Here is a 15,609-nt window from a genome sequence, read left to right as displayed (position 1 = left end):
CGCCTGCTTTCCTGCAGCACTGTGTGATAGTGCAGAAAAACCAGGAATCACAGAGGGACTTTCATTTGGACTGCTCCAGCCCTTGTTCTCCATCTGCCGAAACGGCATCTTTGTGGATGCCTACTCATTAGCTCAAGCTCAGCAAAGCTGGGGCAGAGCTCTTTCCATGCCTGCACCCTCCGTTTTCAGTCACTGTGGAGAACACCATCATCTTACCTGTCACAGGCCCCAAACCTGAGCGTCATCTTCCACTGTGGTCATCTTCTCTTCTGTGGTCTCCACCACCAAGCCATGTCCGCATCTTGCAGGTTTTGCATAAGATTTGTACGGGAGGCTGTCCTCAGAGCCAAGTGTGAGGCTCCATGCATAGGTGAAGGTGCGGGCCCCTTTCTCCTTCCACCTGCACACTGGGTGACTTGCACCACCGCTCCAAAGTAACCCAAATTAGCCTCTTGGGGCCACAGACAGTTGCCCCTAAAACTGGTCCTGTCTTTCCTTCCCTGCAGCTAACACTTGTCATCTCATCTATCACCTACTGCAGCATCCTCTCTGGCCTTGGCAAATGCAACCTCCTGCACCCATCCAGAAGGCTGCTGCAAAAAGCATTATCCTACCACCTCACTTGGACTTGGTCCTTCCTCTCCACTCATTTCCTTCCTCCCTTTCAAGGCTCTTCATGGCCCATCCCCTCCTGTTCATTACTGAAGGATTCGCTCAACGCTCTGGTCCATCTCTACTGCTTTCCCGTAAAATTTTTGAAGTCCTTCATACTTTCTCCCATGCTATCTCCCCTGGGAGCAGCACCCTGCAAACATCTTCCAAGCTGCCTCATTCGCCTCCTTCACATTCCTCCTTAGCTGTGAGACTTATAGAAAATCTTGTCCGCAATTAGGCTGCTGGTGTCCTGAGACCACCATCTTCCAGGCTGACCTGTTTCTTTGCATGCCCTTCAGTTGTCTCTTGACTTACACTTGCACTGGAAGCTTTTTGAGGCAGGGCCCACGGTGTTTTGTTTGGCCTAAGGGGGTCTTGATGCATTGCTACTGCTGTGTGGCTCATTGATAATTGTGGCTACACCAAATGAAAGCACCCATTGGGCCAGTTACCTGGCAACTCAACTTGCAGCACTTTTGATGCATGCAACTACCCATCTGAGCCTTTGACCATGCTGGGGGGGGGGGGGGGGGGAGGGGGGGGGAATGGCGTGCTCATCCTGTACATGAAAAACAAGAGGCTTTAGATAGGCAACTTTGAGTAATACAGGGAACTGAGCTCCAGATGGGTCAGGGCAGCAGGCACCCCCCTGCCTGCCTTTAGTCTCCAGCTAGCAGGTTCACATAGTTCAGGAACGCAGTTACCATTGCTTTCTCCCTCCCCCTTGCTTCTGTGCAATGCATTTTAGGACTAGTGTCCTCCAGGTGACTGTGAGTAGGTGTGAGTCTGGGTGAGTGGGCGAAGAGGGGAGGGAAGGGATTGCACAGATGGGAGGAGTCATTTAAATCCTGGGACTCCCTTGAAAATACTCCTCTTCCTCCTCTGTCTGCCAGCCACAGAAAGCAGCTGTGCAATCTTCCCTGCCCAGGGCCGAATCACATCCTATTAAGTAATGCTGGAAACTGGAAAAACAAGTCGAGTTCAATTTAAATTTGGAAGCAAAGCACAGTTGGAGAGAGAGGCTCATTGCTGAGGTAAAGGACCTGACATCAAAGAGCTTAGGCCAGGGATGAATTTGGCTCCTATGCACCAGGATTTCAACAAAAGGGCCTCAAACACACTGGATACAAGAGCTGCCAGTCTACACTTGGTGGAAGCACTGCCTGATTTTTGGTGAAATGGGTTAGCTTCCTCGTGGACTTGCAAACCAAGCGATCCAGGTGATACTGGGATCAATGCAACTGTGCCAGGACGTCACCCATACAGAGGGGGGCTTGTTGCCTTCGGAAAGGCTGGGCACCACACCCAACAGATGGGAAGAGATGGATAGGACCTCCAAAGGCAGGGGTGAAAGACTGCTAGTCCCCTCCTACGTTAACACAATTGCTCTTATAAATGCCATTCTTCAAAGGGGGAAAACAAGAAGCAACTGCAGTCGGTAAGGACTTCTTTCCTTGCACAGTGCGCTTACCGGCTGAGAACCAGCTTTACTCGCAGCGAGCCTGCAATCAGAAATTCCCCCAAGCAGCCTGCCTAGTGGGCCGCTATTTCAAGACCGAGATGCATACAAGCGGGTCGTGCAGGGCCGCTTGTGCTACATACGCACAGGTAGCGATGGCCGAAAGACAGGCCCTGCGGGAACAACGCCCCTGTTGGCTCTTATGTGGGAAAGGGAGCTTTGACATTTTGAGAACCTGACCTTCAAAGTCCCTATTTTAAAAAGTCATAACATTAGGGGACGTGCCATTACTTCTCCATCCCGTTCTGAAGCATTAAACAGACATTTGAAATATCATAGCGAGCGGTTTGAGCTTTTATGAAATATCTGGCAATTCACATTAGTCCCACTTCGCATTCATTCCTCCCACTCTCTTCCTGTCACTCTGTATAGGCATTTTTGAGATAAAAAAGCGTTTGCAATTGTTCAGATCATTTTAACTATCGCTTAACACTACAAAACCAAGATTCTCAACGGGAGGATCTGGTTTCCAATACTGTGCACTTCCTCTTAAAGGTTATATTTTGTTTTAAATAGCTCAGCCATCTGCCCTGCAATGGTTCATGGGAGTGCAATAAATTAAAGAAGCCAAAATGAAATTTCTCAAACATGATGTTAACACTTCTCTTTCTTTTTATTTTTACAAGCATGGTAGATTTGAAACAGAAATGGGTCTTGAAAAAATAATACAGATGGCATGTGGTTTCCTCCACCAATAGCGCCCAATTTTATTAGCGGAAAAATCGAACCCGGTGTTCTTCCATCCAGCACCTTGGAGATTGGGCTACATCATCTTTGCTGAGGTTTTTTGAAGCCAATGGAGAGCTTGCTCGACCCACAATTCATTTCAGCTATTCATTACACAAGGAACCAGCTATACACTATTTGAATAGGTTTAGATGGGTCTGTCAACGTGCTAAATTTGCACATTGGGGCCATTTTTTTTTTCCGCTGGAAATCTGACTATCTGCGGGGCTGCTGAAGTTTGCCGGGTTCAGAACGCGTGAGCTGGAAGCACTTATCCGTCTGAGTTCAAGAACCCAGGTTTGAACATTTTGACCCAGAGTATCACTGTTGTACTGAGGAAAGAGGTCCATCATATTACTGCATTTACTTGAATATAAGATGAGGTCCCCTGTCCCCCTCCCCAGTCAGCATGGAAGGAAAAGCCCCTCGTCTTTTTCATAGATGTTAGGGTCGGAAGGGACCTCAATAGATCATCGAGTCCGACCCCCTGCATAGGCAGGAAAGAGTGCTGGGTCTAGATGACCCCAGCTAGATGCTCATCTAACCTCCTCTTGAAGACCCCCAGGGTAGGGGAGAGCACCACCTCCCTTGGGAGCCCGTTCCAGACCTTGGCCACTCAAACTGTGAAGAAGTTCTTCCTAATGTCCAATCTAAATCTGCTCTCTGCTAGCTTGTGGCCATTGTTTCTTGTAACCCCCGGGGGCGCCTTGGTGAATAAATACTCACCAATTCCCTTCTGTGCCCCCGTGATGAACTTATAGGCAGCCACAAGGTCGCCTCTCAACCTTCTCTTGCAGAGGCTGAAAAGGTCCAGTTTCTCTAGTCTCTCCTCGTAGGGCTTCGTCTGCAGGCCCTTAACTATAAGAGTGGCCCTTCTCTGTACCCTCTCCAGGTTATCCGCATCCTTCTTGAAGTGTGGTGCCCAGAATTGCACGCAGTACTCCAACTGCGGTCTGATCAGCGCCCGATAGAGGGGAAGTATCACCTCCTTGGACCTATTGGTCATGCATCTGCTGATGCACAATAAAGTGCCATTGGCTTTTCTGATGGCTTCGTCACACTGCCGGCTCATGTTCATCTTGGAGTCCACTAGGACTCCAAGATCCCTTTCCGCTTCCGTGCCACCCAGCAGGTCATTCCCTAGGCTGTAGGTGTGCTGGACATTTTTCCTCCCTAGGTGCAGCACTTTGCATTTCTCCTTGTTGAACTGCATCCTGTTGTTTTCTGCCCACTTGTGCAACCTATCCAGGTCTGCTTGTAGTTGTTCCCTGCCCTCCGGCGTGTCCACTTCTCCCCATAGCTTTGTCTCATCTGCAAACTTGGACAGAGTACACTTCACTCCCTCGTTACGTCTTATATTCACGTAAGAAGTGGAGTGGCGAACAGGCAGCTGCTGTAGCTCCGACTCTGGCCCTGAGCCAGGCCACAGCAGCCTCCTGCCCCGACACATCTGGTTTCCCCCTGCAGCTTCTGCCCTCCTCACCCTGCCACCAACTTCCCTCCCTCTTAACGTCCGGGATACAACTCCCCCAATACTTAGATTCTAGACCTAGAAAATTGTTAACAAATTTGGAAATTTTCCATATATAAAATCTAATTATGGGGAGGGGGGCATGTCTTGTATACAGGGTCATCCTGTGTTCAAGTAAATATGGTCTTTATAAACAGGCAGTAGAATTACTGCTGTTTGACTGATGTAGCAAGCTAGAGGTTGCCATACTCTTCCTGTGTGCTCAACTCTGCTTGATAAAGGTGGTTTAAGTGGAGCACTGAATCTCTCTGTAAAACCAATCCAATGCCTACCGAAGACCACGGGAGGCCTCCTGGTATCTACCTCCTGTGCTTCTAAGCCCTGTACATGTTACTGCAAAAGTGGCTTATGAGCAAGCAAAAAAGACAGACTGGGCAAAAGCATTAATCAGAACAACATACCAAAGTTTATTGATTACTCCAAACAAAAATTTCTGTAATGAAAAAAGGGCAAGTTGCATTCAGAAAAGGTAACATTCACATTCAATTTCTGTTATATAAAGCAACATAAATGTATAAAATTGCTTTTAAGTGAAAAAATGTAAGGTTGCAGTCCCAGGGTTGGTTGGGTTGGGGTTTTTTTTGCCAAAAGCTGAAAAATGTTTCTTCTCGTCACCTGTGTATAATTTACATCCTTTTTATATACTACATGTTGTTTAAAAAAATTCCGTAGCCAAGACGTGGGATGGATGTTGCAATATATTCGTTATATTTTCCATCAGGAAGTGAGTATGCAAATTTTACTCGTTTTTTTTGTCATTTTGGATCATTTATAATAACATCCTCGTACAATGAAGATTAGTTTGCAAAACAGAAGTGACCGTATCAGATTTGCCACTATTACTTGAAACAGGTAGGGAGTGGTTAATTACTCCTCTTACCTTCCAGCATCACTAATCAGTGATTTAATTGCAATGAACTATTATTAGAAATACTAACCAGTTTCCTTCAGGTTTTTCTACCTGGGAACACGTACTGACCTTTTTGCTCGTTAGTAAAAAGTACCATAACAATGCAGCTTGGAGTACTTTGTATGAACAGCAGTCACAGCATTACTGTGCCCCTATCCAATTATTGCCATTCTCCATCTTGCCCTGCTAGCTACTGGCAGCACTGGAGAGCCAGCTCTTTAATTCCAGATCCGGCCCTCCTATTTCCTCTTACACCACCTTGCGCCTGGAGCACGAGGATTTGACCGTTGCTATTTCTGAGTCGAGGGCCAAATCTTCACTTGGTGTAAGTCAGTGTGGTTCTGTTGATAACATTAAGTTAGCTGCAGTCAGCCCAGGAAAACCTGCTTTTTGAACAGTTTAATGACAATCTATGTTTATTCATCTCAGACCTGTCCTGGGTTTGGGTATATGGCTATAATGAACTGTTTATCTTGATACTGAGAAATGAGAGGCTCATTCTTCTAAAATGCAAGATGAATACTTCCTATGTATGTGAATGCCACCCTTTACCAGGATGGACCCCTCCCAACATACAGCCCCTCCACCCTTCCCCCCCAACACCTCTACAGTATAAACTCTGAGCTTCTTCCTGCTGCTCCCACTGAAGTCAAAGGCAAAACCCTGAGTTGCATGGGTGCAGAATGGGACCCTCTCCACAGGATATGATATGAAGCAAACCGCGAAGGTGGCTCTCGGGGCCAGACGTGAGGACCTTGAGCGTGGAATGGTTTCGAATTGCTGGAATGATGCGTGTCACTGTCCCTATTTTAAACGGTTATGTAAACGGAGAAACAGAACTGTGCGTCTAAGCAGAAAGGCTGGAGCTGGCCTGGAGACCCCATCTTCAGCGGACTAGCGGGCTAGGTCGGCAGGCACGAGGCTACTCATAAATGTCAACCATCGGAAAGCTGACTTCCAGTGCCATGGGAAGAGCTAAAGGACACTGGCTTTGCTCCAAGGGAAATGCAATCCTTGGCTTGATGCAGGGAGGACCGGAGCCACTGACACATAACGGGTAATAAAAGGGCCCCGCAGCCCTCCCAGTCTTTGCAAGATTGGCGAGGCTGCCCCACGTACCAATCCCTTAGTGCTGTCTGCATCTCATGCAGGTTGCAGAGACCTCTTGCATGCAGTTCCTATTCCCTTCCCTCCTCCACTCCATATTCAGCAATTTAAGGCTTTGTGCGACGGCTTCCACGTGCGTCACGATTTGTTTGCAATGAGTGCGCGACAGTGGATCCCAATCTAGTTTTGGCTATAGTCCACGCCAGCCATCAACGCTTCCCAGGCAGCCGGACAGAATCCAAGGGACTGAAATAACTTTCAGCATTTAGAATTAAAATGATCAGGCATAAATCTCACTCCCCCTGGTTTCTCCCAAGTGCTTGCCATTTCGTTCCAGCTTTAGAGCTTCTAAACTTGTAGAAGAGAGGTATGCAAGACATGGGGATAGTTTTCCCCAATATTATTTGCCGTTATTTGCTAAAATGTCATGGTGATGGGAAGTTTGCTGCAAAATGGAGACTGAAAGCAATATTTCTCAGGGTGTTAAACTGCAATCACGGTGTGATACAACAGTTTCTACTGCTTTGGAAAAGGAGCCTGATCTTTTCTATACATGGAATTAATTGTGGCCATGGGCACAGTGGCAGAGCTTGCTACGGCCCTGGAGGCATGAGTGGAAGCCCTACTCCAGGCTCATGCCAAAGCTGACCCGGGTGTAAGCGGGTACCTGGTCATTCAGGTTGGGAAGTCAAAGTTAACCAGACATAATGCTGGCTCCGTTACTCTTGTGTGCTGTTAGCTAAGACTTTGGTGTGCTTTAAATACACTAGCCTAACAGGATGTTAGGCTCAGATGGACCTTCATCCAATCAACTATGCATCCAATTCTTCCGCCCAATTGTACCATGTTATTAAATGCATTTCTTTTCTTTTAGAAGTGTTTTAGGAGGCTGGCGTGGGACACGAATGATAAGTTAACGATGTACAGAAATGATTACATCCCCATGGTGTTGTATGGGTCAGAGACTTTGGTTTTAACAAAGATGGATTTCAGCTGGTTGCAAACTGCAACACTGAGTTTTAAAGGCAACCATTGGGAAGCTGAGAAGAGACTGAGCAAGAGATAACTGTAGCAGCTGTAGGAAGTGAGCTGAAAGATGCAAGTATAGAAAGAGGAAGATGAACTGAACATGCGAAAAGGATGCGTGAAATTGTGGAATGAGACAGAGTAGCAATGAGGTGTACAGAAGGCAAGCACCCAGAGGGGAGACCACATAACGTATGAGAAGAGGAGGTATGGAAGGACACGGCTGCAGGAGGTGGGTCCTGGAGGAAACTACAACGGAAACCGGAAAAAGAGATGGATGGAGTCAGCCGCCTGCCAAACCACCCACTCGACAACTGATCACAACGCCAACAGCACGTTCTCATGCTTTACAGTCTGTGTGGGCCCTTCCAGACAGACACACCTGGATCAGACACAGCGAGGGGGAAGTCAACGAGGGAAGATTACCGGTAAAAATTCAACAAGCAATTGCGCTTCTTGTGAGATGCAATACACATGCGCCGAGGACTTTTTGCAACAAAAGGTACTGCTTTTCCTGCGTCCCAACCACCACGGAGCTGAGTGTCCAGCATTGCACCCTCATGCTCTGCATGTACAGTATTTCGAACTGAAATCACCGCTCCCAGCAACTTGCTAAAGGCAGATTTAAGAAGAACCTCTTAGTTTTCGAATGTGGTAACATGTAACCGCCTACAACTAGATGTATTGATTCCTGTATTTTTAAACTGGCCTGGGCTTTTTGTCAGTGCAAATAGCTGAGGATGCTGTTATTAACAGGTGCAAACACCTCATCAGGACATCCAAGCCCCTCACTGTGGCTGGCAACCAGATCCTTAAAAAGTGTTTAAACAACTGCACCGGCATTCGTGCGAACACAATAAGGAGACCCAGCTGGGGCTGAGTATTTGGCACAACATGACTTTTGACTATGATTTTTTTTCTCTGACCAGAGAGGCACTCTCAAACAGAAGGATTCTGTTTATTTCCAGGACATAAAAGGGGAAAATACTCATTATTTTTCCTTTAACCTCTTTCAGAAATAACAAAAAAACCAATTGTAACATGGAAAGAAAATTCTCACCGGGTAAGAACTCTCCAAATATTTCATCAGCTCCTTGGATTTCTGGATAAAAACACTTTTAACTTTTTAAAAGGAACGTGGAACAACTAACTTGTCTACCCCTGAGGTCACTGAATGTTTCACACCAGCAGTAACTCATTCTTCAGTGTTTCATGTCATCCTGCTGTGTTCACTGGAAAGCTCAGTGCTTCTAAGGATCACATCCTGTCTCCAGACGCTGGTACGCAGCCCCCCATCACAAGGCAATGGGGGTTGTTAGAGAGGACAGCATGTAGCTCCCAGGCAGAGTCCAATCCAACTTCTCGACAAGGTAACAGGAACTTTCTTCCATTCCCTTTCATGGAGTTGGACCAGCCCTTAATTAAGTTTAAAAGGCTGCGTACTTCTTTGGTCAGGCAAAAGGATAAGACTTTAGCAGCAGTTCACTGCTGTTGGAACAATCGCTGTGGCTGTAAAAGATAAGTCTCCATCCAGATGCAGGGTGGTAGGGGGAATGCCGCGTCCACCTCTCTCTGTCTCTCTCAAGTTTGGGTTATTCACCTCGCCTGCAATTCTAAGTGTGACTTGCCATTCGGACAGGCTTTTTGTTTCCCGTGCTTTTTCTGATTTCTAGATCTGGGGGAGGAAATAGCCAAAAGAAATGGGTTCTGTGGCCTTGGCTACTGCTGTGTCAGCATGGCTGCTTACATTGTGCGTGTCATCTTAGAGAGCATCGTTAGTTCACAGACACACGGCTTGTCCTACAGCACGGCCATGCGCTGTGTTTAGCATCGCTGCATTTGCAGTATCCTGAGAGGACCTCGTTCTGTCAAATTAATAACCTCTTGTGGTTTCCATTTAAAGATGCAACCATTCTCCATACGTTTGTAGGACAGTAACATAGGCGGATCAAAGGGGGCATTCTGTGAAACAAAAAGAAAAACGCACATTTACTTTAACTGTTACACTTCCAAAAGCAAAAGGGCTCTTTTTGTTATTTTAGGAGAATCATGTATTAGGACTTGCTGGGAGAATAAAAGGAATGATTAGACCACGATAAAAATGCCAAATTGTATTGATAACAAGGAGGAGTATGACGAATGAATCTGCATGGCTTTCAGCTCAGCGATACCATGCGCCAGGCTGTTTTGAGAAGTGATAACATCTTATTTGATTATGGGCAAGAGAAACGGGGTACAAAGTCTCACAATTAGCAGACACCACAAAAAGGCAAGAAGAAATTAGGCCAGCTTCCTGCCTGCATTTGTTACTGCTGTCTTACGCGTGCGTGGCGGTTCCAGGCGAAGGAGGTTAGTATGGGGCATAAAACTTTGCTTCCCAATGTACATACGACCTGGGAAACGGAAAATTTGGGGAACCATATGCCACTCTTTCCAGATGGGAAAAAAAAAATCACCATGGAGCTGCTGCTGCCTGGGATCACTGCATTACGGGACCCTTCTGCAGACAGATCTGAGTGACTAAGTAGCTGAATCAGAGTCTTCTGGGATCCGAACCTGTGGTTTCAAGGACCTGTGATATTATTAATGCTATGCTTAGTGCAAACCCTGAGGCAAAACAGGATGCTGAGGCCACCAAGCCACTGCTGGAGAGATGGGCATCTACTACTGGGGCAGGAAAACCTTGACTTGATGCATGCTATCCCTGCTTCTGTGCACCTGCATTGAACCCAGGGGGTTGGGAAGCATATTTTTCAAGTATTCATGGAAGAATTTCATGGAAGGATTTCACTGGGAATTTCTGGAGCAGAAATGGACCCTTTTTCTCAAGGGAGGCACAAGAGCACAGCAGTTTTCTGGACCAGCTGGCAACAAGGCTCAATAGGCTCCCAGGCCCAGAGCTGACGCAGGGAAATCTTGCCTAGACAAGGTGAGTCTTGGTTGCACTAAAGGACAAAAAACAAAAAAAAGGCTGCAACAGAGCCAAATAAATCATTCTGGTAGAAAACAACAGCATACAGCACCATCTAATGTTTAGCAGGCTGTAAAACAATCAGGGAGTCAAATGGCAAGTGATGTGCTTATTTGAAGTGATGCTCAGGCCTCGGTTGAATTAGGGCATCGTGTAAAACCCTCAGTTTCCAGCATGCCGATGGACCTACAGAGAAGCATCCTCTGTTCATGAGGAGGAACCTCCCACGTCCTAGCTGGTGCTGAAAATGCAGTCCTTGCTTCGCTGCAAAATTCAGTGCAAAGGAACCATGGGATCAGTATGTGAGACTATGTAAACCCAGAGATGCACACTGGCGAGGCAGGGACGACTGGGCTTTCTATCTGGCACTAACCTGGCTAAATGCCTTCCCTCCCTAGCAAATTTAACCATTCAAGACACAAAATGCTGAGAACAAGGCTGCAGTCCCACGTGCCCGGCACTGCAGAGCCAAATAATATTTTGCCCGAAAGGTTGAGATGTGCATTCAATTTGGCATTTTTATCTCCTTTTCAGAACTACAATGTTTTGGCTGGTTAATGAGTATGTTTTAGAAAATCAAACGTGGTCTAAGATATCGTGTGCGCACATATATGCACACACAGACAAATGTACCATGCATTATATGGATAATACATATACCACATGTTTGATTCACATGAATTGACACTTATTTAATTCTGATAGAAGAGCATGCATTAATAACCCCCCCCAAAATTAAAAAAAACCCCTTTATTACCACCTTGATGCAATCCTGGAATACTTTTTAATAATTGGGATCTGAGCACTTCAATACAAATACAGTAGTTTTAGCCTTTTATAATCACTGCCGGCACGATACCCTGATACTATTTTCAGTCTCAGCTTAATATTTCCCCCAAAATAAACATGTATTAATAAGTGCCAGCTCTACTGTATATTCCCATTTTGCTATAGCCGAATGTTTTGGCTTTCTGGAATCCACCCAGCTCAGAGGTCCTGATAAAGGTCTTATAACATCTCCCAAATTAAAATGTATACCAAGCATTGCATCTTTATACTTTGCAGACAGGTGTCCAACACCAGAAGTTAAGATGATAAGAACCATATTTTAATTGATTGGCGGGGAGGAGAGTTTGGTTAATTTGAACCTTTAAAGCCATCCTAAGGTCAGGGTACCTGTTACAATACATTAGACTCATCTGAGAACGTTCTTAAAAGAAGAGGTCTGACAGAAGGTCGGGGCGACAATGAATCAGATGCCTTCCTACTGCTCTGAAATAGTGAGGCAAAAATACTTAAAGAAGGTGAGAAACTAAGATCCCCAGTGGTGTAATAATAAACTACTTATATCATTCTTTTAAGGTAACTTCCAGCATGAAAAGACACGTTATAAATGCCAGGATTGAGCTGACCATTTCTTTTTTTTTTCTGAAGGAGCACCACTCGTTTCAGGCAGTGTCAATACATCAAAGTTAGGGGTTCTCAGCAACTCTGAAATTCATCCCACTTGTTCACAAAGTCCCATTTTAGGCACCCAAATTTGGAAGTTTGGCCACCATAATCTTAACGAGAGGAAGGATCCACCATCCCCTGCTCCTGACTCCTGCAGACCCTGAGAAATGCTGAAAGCATGTGACCAGCACGGCTAGGTGACAGTGGGACCACTAGGGTTATGCATAAAATGTTCATGCTGGAGTTTCAGGAGTAAACTATACTGTTCCCATAGCGAGCAGCTGCAATTGAGAAGTGTAATTAGTGCAATGATTTCTGACAGTGATTTGCCTGCTGTAGAGATAAATAGCAAATGTTCTTTATTGTGATATTACCCTATGTTGTCTTCTTAGGCAATGAAGTGTATGCAAGAATTCACTGCTAACCTCTGGGCTTAACAAGTTTGAGATGCATTATTTGCTACAAAAATCAAATGAAGTTGCTTGTTGTTTCCATGCATCAGAGAAATCTTTACTTAATGCACTAACAAACAGACCAGAAGAGGGGAAGACTGGGCTGTCTAAAGAAACAATGAGATTCCTACCAAGGGTGCAAGTTTTTGGAGCTACACTGATTTCCACAGAGCTACACAACTTACCGTACATTAGCTAAGAGTCTGGTCTAAGAGGCAGATTGCAATTCCCTGAGGTTGGATCTTGTCTTAGCACCAGTATGCGGTTGGATATTTAAATAATGGCAGCCCCTTTAGGACACTACTAAAGTGGAACTAGCTGGACTTACTTTGATTTGTGGCGTGTATGGGATAATTTGGATAAGGATGATGCTGCCTCAGGCAGGAGGTTGGACTAGATGGATGACCTCTGGAGGTCCCTTCCGCCCCTACTTCTCTCTGATTCTCTATCTGAATGTTTGACTAGAAGAGTTGCAAAACCAAAAAGGATGAAGGGGGTGACAAAATATACTTAAATAAAAAAAAAAAATAGTTAAAAAAATAAAGCATTTGCTGCATCAACAGATCAAAATATACACATGATCAGCCATTATGCCTTAGGAAAAGGAAATGAAAGCAGGAGAGGCAACATGTACGATTAAGAAAGGGAATCACCTTATTCACTCCAAGAAAAGCTGTGATTGCTGGAAGTTTGAGAGAGCATGAAGATAGTGGATGTTCCTGAGGAAGGAAGGCGTTTCGTTACCTAGTTCACAACAGCACAAAAAGATAGGAAATTGCAGGAGAACAGAGAGAAATGCAGAAACCAAGGAAAATACAAACACACTTTGCATTGCAAAAATATTTTCACATAGAGACAAAGCTCAAGCAGGCAGAGAGGAGCTAAAGAGAAATGCTATACAAGAGCAATATTTGAGAAGAGAAACCAGGACCTACAGAAGGCCAGTGCCTCAAGACATAGCATAGAAAAACTGTGCCAAGGCCAGCGGTCTGTCCTCCTTCCCCCACCCACCCCTCCAGCCCTCATGCCTTCTTGACTGCCTGCACACACACCTGAGAGAGCAGAGGCCAGGCAGCATCATGGTGTAGAAAATGTTCTGGAAATCCTAGTTCTCTAGACTAGCAATGGAGTTTGCTGCTACCGGGGGGAAACTTTGCCGCATTTTTTTCCTGCTGTAGCTCATGTCCAGAGGACAAAATAAATGCTGATTTTGGTGACAAAAAAAAAAAAAGGGTGGGGGGTCAGTTCTCCTCTCCCCTCCCAGCAGCAGCAAACCTCACTGCTACTCTACAAAACCGATGGCCAAAATGCCTTGTACTGTATGGCACCCGCTGCCTGCACCGGCTGTTTCCTGGAGTTGGGAAGTGCTGCCAAAGCAAGGTAGGCAGCAACAGCTCTGGGGGTGAAGCCTTCCCTGCCCACCAACCCACCTTCCTGGCACTCCTCCTGAGGTGGCACATCCAGGGAATGTGCAATGCTCGCCCACCTCACATTATGATACTGCTACAGCCAGTTCTTGTCAACTCCAGGAAAGTCTGGATTTCAACCCTACTTTCTCAAAAGGAGACACAGCAACCAGCAGTGCTGGCCCTGAAGACTTTTCTCGCAAACTGGTAGTGTGAGCACCTAAATGTATGGCTCAGTTTTGACTCTTCCAAGGAGGTAAGGGCATCCCTCTCTGAATGGGAACTGGGCCCTGACTCCCTTCAGTTCCTTTGAAAAAGAAATCCAGCCCTTGTTTTCAACTGGAATGAGTTCAGCCCTTTACGAAAACAGCTATTTCCTTAGTGTTTGGTTGGGGATACAGACCTACAGCTTCCAGCATTTGGTTCTGACCTGCTGACCTAGGATTATAAAACGGCAATTTGAAAAGAGACATTGTGTGTTCAGCATATGCAAAAGCGTGCAGTACGCTGTATGCATACAGCACACTGTAGCTCAGCTGAAAGACCACACCAATGTTTTTCTTTGATATTTCTCTAAAAGCATCCCTAGCAGCCAAAACCATAGGCAGGAAAGGTCGTCTGCTCAGCAGTCCGAGGCGAGATAGGCCAGTTCCCAGGTGAACGGCCAATTTGTAATCCAGCCTTTATAACTACTTGATAATTCCTTTCCTGTACCTGCTTCACACCAGCAATCTGGATACTGATGGATCTGAGATCTTTAATGAGAATCACTAAACTTGTGTGCTGGAAGTTAAGTGTCTTCCCCAACTAGGAGAGCAGCAAGGGTCATATGCCATCGATATGGTAATCCATGACAGCACTCCCAGTGACTTTAATGAGGGGTAGTTTTCACCAACCAAAGACTGGTTAAGGACATGCCTTTCACACCCATCGAACAGGGTGAGCATCTTAATGACAGACTTTTGGGGCAAGGTGGAAAGCCAGAACATATCAACCCCATCCACTCTCAGAAAAGAAATCTTGGGTGTCAAACTGCTGATCTATCAGATGCTGTTGTCTAAATTCACAGAAAGGCCCAAATCCTGCTGCTGCTGAAGCCAGCAATGGTTTTGCAATGGACTCCAAAGTGAATTTGGTAGAGAGAGAACTTTTTTTTTTTAAATAACTGGAATTGTCACGTTATATTTCTCCTTTCCCAGCCTTGAGGATATCAAACCTTACTTCACCCCCATTGCCAGATCTTTCTTTCCTGCTCAACTGGTGAGCTTGAATCTCGAAAAACCATTAAGCTATTTTTTTGATCATCGAAAACAAAAATGGACCAGGAAAGAAAAATGTCAAACTTAGTGACTCTGAATAATCCAGCCACATTTGATAAAATTCAGGAAACTTCCAAAGGGAGGTTTTTCTTTTCAAAAGAAGAAAAGCCAGAAGTGGTAGAAGGTTAGAAATTGTCTGATAGACAGTGATTCAAGAAGCGTTCATGGCATATAAAGCTAAAACAGGAATGAATAAATGATTTGACTAATTTCATTATTGCACGTATGCATATATTACTCTACTGCAGTAGAGTACTAAACCCGGGGGCCATATGCGACCCAATCAGCACACTTCTGCAGCCCATGTGACATCCTGTTAAATGGATACACCGGAAGTAAGTTGTGTGGGTGCAGCCCATTGAGCCCACTAAGGCAAATAAATAGGTTAAGAACCACTGCTTTACTGGTGGTATTCTGCCAAAGTCATCCATCAAAAGGCTTTGGAGAAATATCTTGAGGTCCAAGGTTTTCCTTAATTTCCAGTTAAATATCCATTTTTGGCCAAAATACAGAAGACGGAGAGTACAAGTTGCTCC

At 45.5% G+C, this 15,609-nt stretch overlaps 1 protein-coding gene across 8 annotated transcripts in view; it reads right to left on the bottom strand.

The window, feature by feature from the left end:
- Positions 1 to 4,813: 4,813 nt before the first annotated feature.
- ATP11C (ATPase phospholipid transporting 11C) overlaps positions 4,814 to 15,609 on the bottom strand; it is a 97,142-nt gene continuing 86,346 nt past the window's right edge. For 3 of the 8 annotated variants that reach the window (XM_059732875.1, XM_059732876.1, XM_059732877.1), the window contains 2 exons: positions 13,002 to 13,067; positions 4,814 to 9,435 (listed from right to left, as the gene is read on the bottom strand). In XM_059732875.1, coding sequence (XP_059588858.1) covers positions 9,298 to 9,435; positions 13,002 to 13,067 — 204 coding nt within the window. In that variant the 3' untranslated portion in view covers positions 4,814 to 9,297. Of the gene's footprint in view, positions 9,436 to 11,620; positions 11,717 to 12,676; positions 12,810 to 13,001; positions 13,093 to 15,609 lie in introns of those variants that run through there. The other 5 variants (XM_059732878.1, XM_059732880.1, XM_014601260.3 and 2 more) reach the window with 5 other exon arrangements.

Source organism: Alligator mississippiensis, chromosome 8, assembly GCF_030867095.1.
Source record: "Alligator mississippiensis isolate rAllMis1 chromosome 8, rAllMis1, whole genome shotgun sequence".
Taxonomy (NCBI): Eukaryota; Metazoa; Chordata; order Crocodylia; family Alligatoridae; genus Alligator; species Alligator mississippiensis.
Note: the sequence above shows the minus strand (reverse complement) of the source record. Positions and strands in the feature narration are given on the sequence as shown.